The sequence below is a fragment of the Gavialis gangeticus genome, unplaced genomic scaffold, assembly GCF_001723915.1.
Source record: "Gavialis gangeticus isolate Ggan-Ray unplaced genomic scaffold, GavGan_comp1, whole genome shotgun sequence".
NCBI classification, from domain to species: domain Eukaryota; kingdom Metazoa; phylum Chordata; order Crocodylia; family Gavialidae; genus Gavialis; species Gavialis gangeticus.
In genome coordinates this window covers 68,156,637-68,162,967 of record NW_017729032.1, presented here as the reverse complement: position 1 = coordinate 68,162,967, position 6,331 = coordinate 68,156,637, and the positions used below count along the sequence as shown (strand labels likewise).

At 43.5% G+C, this 6,331-nt stretch overlaps 1 protein-coding gene across 1 annotated transcript in view; it reads left to right on the top strand.

Annotated features, from left to right (window-relative positions):
- Positions 1 to 6,331, top strand: part of GTF2F2 (general transcription factor IIF subunit 2) — a 192,290-nt gene that overhangs the window by 84,507 nt on the left and 101,452 nt on the right. Inside the window, exon 6 of the mRNA XM_019524703.1 lies at positions 4,200 to 4,281. Within this exon, the coding sequence (XP_019380248.1) occupies positions 4,200 to 4,281 (82 nt within the window). The remainder of the gene's footprint in view (positions 1 to 4,199; positions 4,282 to 6,331) is intronic.

Sequence of the window (6,331 nt, the reverse complement as noted above, 5' to 3'; positions counted from 1 at the left end):
CTCACAGTGGCAGCCTCCCCTTGACCCATGCACAGATCTGGGGGCATGTGCCCCCCCATGCCTTCCCAAGAGTGCATGTAACAGCAGGAACCTCCCCCACACGCAGCCTAGTCCCGCACCCTGCCACAGCCCCACTCCCTCTCCCACCGCTGGGCTAGCCTGCCCCACCCTACCTTGCATGCAGATCTAGGGTGCCCTCCCATGCCCTCCTGAGGTGCACATAGCGGCGGGAGCCCTCCCTCCCCGCACTCCCCCGGGTGAGCCTCTTGCAGCTCTGTCCTGTGCTGTGCCTCAGCTGTACAGGTCCTGCCCCAGCTCCACTCCCTCCCTCACCGCCCCCCCACCTTAAAAACAAGAAAAAAATATAAAGGGGTGCATGAGCTGAAACTTTGAGAGAGAAAGGGTACATTTGTTAGAAAAGGTTGAAAACCCCTGCTTCAGGTAATAGCTTCGTGACATCAAATCACAAACTGACTGTATGTTGCAGAAAGCAGAGTACAGAACACAAGATTAATTAAAATTTACCATTTGATTAGGTGAACTAGTACACTGACTGTCAAAATTTAACTGCACCTTTTTCAGATTTAAAGGGAAGAGTATTGATTGCACCTACTATTATTCTATTCCATTTCTGTTGGGAAGCAGATGGTTTTATTATTTAGGAAATACAACAGTGGGATTCTCCTGAATGTTTGAATTACCGTGCAAGAGTATGAAATGGCTTCAGCCAGGTGATGGGAAGGGAGTGAGAGAAAGATCAACTCTTCTGGTTCACAGCTTATTCCTTGTTTGATACTGAGCGGCAGTTTTCATGCATGTTTGCAGAAGGTAGGTCAGTGGAATGATGGGATGGTATAAAACAACAATTCTCACCAGCGGTGCTACAAAACCCCTTCAGGGGTGCCACCATGCAAGGTGCTGCAGCAGTGGTGGCAGCCAGGTAAAACTTCCCCAGGCCCAATTCTGCTGCCTTAGGGCGTTTTGATCTGCCTAGATCAGAAAGAGCTGCCTCGTGCTGTAGCCCTTCTTGGCCTGATCCTTCTGGAAACAGGTACATGGGACAGTTCCACCTATGTCCCTCTGTTTCCAAGAGGAGCTTTGGCAGGGAGGGGAGTACAGACTGGGAAGGGCTATAGCATGAGGCGGCTTCTGCCTGCTTTATGCAGATGAGAGTCCTAATGCTGCAGGTGTGTGTTTACATGCCATAACCCTTCCTGAGCTGGCTGTGCAGCAGGATTGTGGGGCAGTTTTATGTAGAGGCAGCATCAACTGGTTGAGAACCACTGAGTAAAGGTGCATTGATACATCGGTCCGATATCGGATCAGCACCAATATAAAGAAAATTGACTGTATTGGAAATTGGCTTTTTTTGCTTGGTGTGGCTGATAAATGCCCCATGCATGTGTGTAGCCGCAGCACGTAGGCGGCAAGGAACACAGCCCGGGAACTTGGTGAGTTGCATCTCGCTGATAAGTCTGTTGTGGTGGAAGAGGAAGGGAAAGGGAAGGAGCATGGGAGGGTGCATATTGAGGCCCCCACAGTGAGGGAGGGAGTGTGAATAGGGCAAGGGCCTGGCGTAGGCGCTGCCCAGCCAGGGTGGGGCAGGGTGTGGGATGGAGCTGCAGCTCGACCGGGTGACTTCCTCCACTGTGTGCACCCTGGGAGGACATGGGGGGGGGGGGATATGCCCCTTAGATCTGCATGTGGGGTGAGGGCTGGCTGCTGCTGTGGGCTGGGGCCAGAGCTGCTCTGGGCTCTTCCTGGTGGGGACTGGGCTGGGCTGGGCTGGGCTGGGCTTGGAGTGGGCAGCAGCGGTGCTGGGAGGGGGGCTTGGAGGAACTACAGTGAATTTTGGGGTGGCTGCAGGCCCCCCATCCCCTCGTAGCTTCCCTCCCAGTGCTGCCACCACCCACGCCGAGCATAGCCCAGCCCAGCCCAGCCCACAGTAGCAGCTCGGTCTTGCCCCATGCAGATCCGGGGGGCACATGCCTCACATTCCCTCCTGGGGTGCATGCAGTAGTGGGAGCTGCCCTCTGTCCCTGCACCCCCTGGACTAGCCACAGCTCCTTCCTGCACCCCGTCCTGGCTGGGCAGTGTCTGCCCCAGCTTCTGCCCCAGCCCCACTCCCTCCCTCACCACAGGGCCTCGATCTGCTCCCCGTGCCACGCCTCTTCCCTTCCCCTTCCCCTGCCCCTTCCACTACAACAGACTTACCAACCAGACGCTGCTCTTCAAGATACCGGGCTGCGTATGTAAAATTGGATCAGAATTGGCTGATATGCCTCCTTAAAAATTGGCTATACGTATTGGCCCCAAAAATATCTATTGGTGCACCCCTATCACTGAGGTAAGTTGAGGCAGCATCAATGGTAGCTCTCAATCAGGGGGTGGCAACAAATTCAAAATGTGGTAGAGGAATGCTGTAACTCTGAAAAGGCTGAGAATCACTGCTGTGGAAACCCATGCAGAACAGCTTCCCTGAGACAGCAGTTGCCCAGGTTGTGATATTTGGAGGTTCTCAAGCCTTTCCCAATGACAGGATGTTACTCAGGAAATTCCCTGAAATTCCTTATTTCTTAATGGTTGGAGACAGAAATTAAACATTAAACCGGTTTAAGTTATCAGAAAACAGTTCAAATTTGCAAGGGAATAGAAGTTCAGTGCACATAAACTGTTTTCAAAATGCCTGAATCCGGTTTAAGATAAACTTAGAGCAATGTAGTACAAGACTTAACTGGTTTGGGTTAAATCAGTTTATATAACTTCTTTCCCAGACCCACTCCAGATTCAAGTTCACTTGCAGTCCCTGGGTAGCCCAGAATGCTTTGCACCTCCCCCGCAAGCTCCCCCTCGCAGGGTGGGTGGGCTAGCCTTGGCCCCAACTGTCTGCTCCAGCCAAAAAAGGAAGGTGTGCTCTAATGCACCTTAGCTTCTGGTCTCAGCCACTGCAGGCATGTGGTTTTATGTCCAGAATCAAAAGTTAATGTCTATTCACTTGCTTATCCATTCAGTCTACGCAGCCTAAGCTAACCTGTGAAGATTGAATTGATTCAGTCTTGGGCTTTGTGACTGTCTGTACTTAGCCAGTATGTTTTCTTGTTTTCATATCAAAATGAGATTTAAAGGGGAAAATGAAAGATTAGATAAGTTGAGGTTGTCCTGCCATGTCTCCAACCTTCTTTGTTCTGCCATCGATGCCTGTCATCTTCATACATTGATGCTCAGGAAATAAAACGTTTAGCTACCATGTTTTTACCCTCACCTCTGCTTTCAGCCTTGTCCTTTCTTTGCTATACAGATTTCAAAAGCTTCACAGAATATAGAATTTCTAGAATTGTTTTGGGTCATTCTGTGACACTCATCACAATAAGTATCGTACCGCCTCAGTCACGAGTGTCTTCTCAGTACCCTTGTGGGTTAGAGATGTTATACCCGTTAGGGCGGTGGGGAAGTTGAGCAGAGTAAGGGGAATGTTTGCAAGAAGTGCCCATTAATTTTGGATAGAGTTCACTTCTCATTGTGGATTCATTTTTCAGAGGTGCAGAATACCTATAGCAGCCATTGAATCAAACTGAATGTCTATTACATCTGAAAATTAAGTCTTAAGTATCTGAAATGTAGCACATGGAAAATGAAGACCACGAAAGTTGGCTATAGATAATTCAATGTGAAAACATTGGTTTCACTGACTTTCTCAACAACATATAGGGTATCCATAGACCACAGGGTATGCGAAGAAGATGTGAACATCAAGTGTGTTGCCCTTTATCTCACTAAATATTTTTTTAAAATACAGATATATGAACTTGCATATGTTTACTAAATTATCTGCCTAAATCATGATTTTCAACCAAGGTGTGCTGTAAGATCTTTTCAAGGCTGTTGCGTAACTGTGCACTGTTAGGCGTGCATACACTTGCACATAATTCACAAGGTAAACCCAGGCATAATAGTAGGAAATCCAAACTAGAATCCATAGTATCAAAAGTATTCTCACTAGTTGTGGCTTTCCTCAGTTGTTTGCTTTGTTATTTTTCTATAGTCAGAAAACAAATGAAAGCTAAGAGTTAGCTTTTCTGTGGGATGCCTTGAGTTTAATGAGGGGTGCCTAAGTCTAAAAAGTTGAGGACCACTGGCTTTAATAAGAAGTTATGCATCTTATGCGTTGTTTCCTTATTGTTTGTTTCTTTCTATTTAAGACAAACTCTCATTGGAAGGAATAGTGGTACAGCGTGCTGAATGCAGACCTGCAGCCAGTGAAAACTATATGAAACTTAAAAGGTAGGTGTATTTCTGTTACTTGTCAGTCTGTGATGTCTTTGCTGTTCTAATTTCTTCCTTATTAAAGAGTCAGATAAATATAAAGCTTTCCTTTCATATTTGGGACTTGGACCTTGGTATACGCTTGGTATGTGCATTAATTTAAATAATCTAAACCTATGTGTGTGTGTATGTGTGTGTTTATATGAATAAATACAAATGGAATGCACCCAAGTACAATTTAATGGTTTTCCTTTGCATAGATAGGGTGAGCTGCTACTCAAATGTCTGGGCAGACTGTCTAAACTGAGTGCAAAGAGAGACTTAATACCATGCTGTGCTATGTTTATAATGAGCACACTTGAAAAGCTCTTGTTTCAAAAACAATAAAGACTTCAGAGAAAAACTTTGTACTTATAATGGGGGACACTGTTAGAAGAGAAACTGGTCCAATTTAAATAACTAAGAAACTTGAGATCCTAAGTCTAATTGTAAGTAGCTTAATTTTGAAAATTTTGTTCTCTTTCTAGAATCTATCATGTGATTTATATTTCGTATAGAGTATTATCTGTGACTGTGTGTTAACAAGTGAGACATATAGGTTAACTGCATTTAATATTAAAAGAAGATTTTGTTTCAGTTCTAAACCAGTTGCTTTTGGTTTAATTAAATATCATCTCATCTTATGACAGAACGTAAATAGAAAAGCCTAACTTACTTTCTCTGTATCGTATGTTAATATTACATATCTCCATCATGCCATCTGACAAATAAGTCTAAACTAAACACTCCGTATTTTCATTGTTCTATATATGTATATTTATATAGAACTGTGTGTGCAAATATTCCATGCCTTCTAGAGATTCGGTACTGTCAATTTTGACTGTTGTCTTTGAGTCCCACGGTATGGCTGTTGCCATAGTGTCTTCCACTGACATGGAATGGAGTTTAATCTTAATTTAATCTTTGTTGTAGGGGATTCATTTCAGTCTAATTCATTTCAGTTTAAGTACATTCTATATCTGGTTCATAATTGTTTTAATCACAGGTTTCCTGATCTGAACATTTGTTCTTTTTTTGTTCGCATTCTCCCATTAGTTGATCATATCAGTTCCTGTGGGAAGGTCACAGCAGGAAGCAAAAATGAAACTTGACAGCTCTAATGAAATACTGCCCTAACTTTGAATTTGCCAGCATTTTACAGAATTTGTCAGTATTTTCATGGCATGCATACAGCCCCCTTTGGACTTCCATTTGTGTTTCTTGTCATGGTGAATGTCTTCAGGAAGAGACAAAATTTGAAGGAATTTTTTTTTCTCCTGTGAAATAAGGGGAAACTGAAAAATGATTGTATTGTTGTTTTTCTCCTTCCTGCAGAAAGGTTGTCAGACTATGCCTGCCTAGATTTTAACTTTCCACTTTGTTAGAGATTTCCTATCTTTTATCGAACAGAGCCAAAGAATCTCATCTGGTACAACTCAGCTTGTTATTTAGCAATCACAGCCTCAGAAGAAACTGTTTTATCTTATGTCCAAACACTTTTTCTGGTTGAAACAGTAGCAGTGTCTAAACATTTTGTCTAAATCCCTCTGTTCCCTCCTGGCCCCCACATGCTTCAGAGCATATTTAATGTTTTGTTTTATTTATATGGAAAGATAAACATCACAAGTTAATGAGATTGAGCTTTATATAAACTTTTCTTTTCACTCTTTTCTCTTAGCCATTGTGTTTCAGGGGAGATAAGCTCCCCAAAGGTAGAATTTATAATATTGATACAAAGAAAAATCAGAGTTAGCTGTGTTGGCTTTAAGTTCTGCAGCAGAAATAATGTAAGAAAGAAGCAAAATTCAATGGATAGAAACTTTATTAGCATAGAATTAAGGTTTCTCACACCTATGAAAACCAGGAAATGAAGAATTATGGTACACATCCTTCCAAATTTAACTCTTTCTCTTTTTGAGCTGGCAATAACCAGGAGGATTTTCTGCAAGCATTTCAGTTGCATTAGCCATGTTAAATGTTTTTTTTTTTCCCTGAATGGGGAAGGGATTTGATATTAAACAGCTAGAGG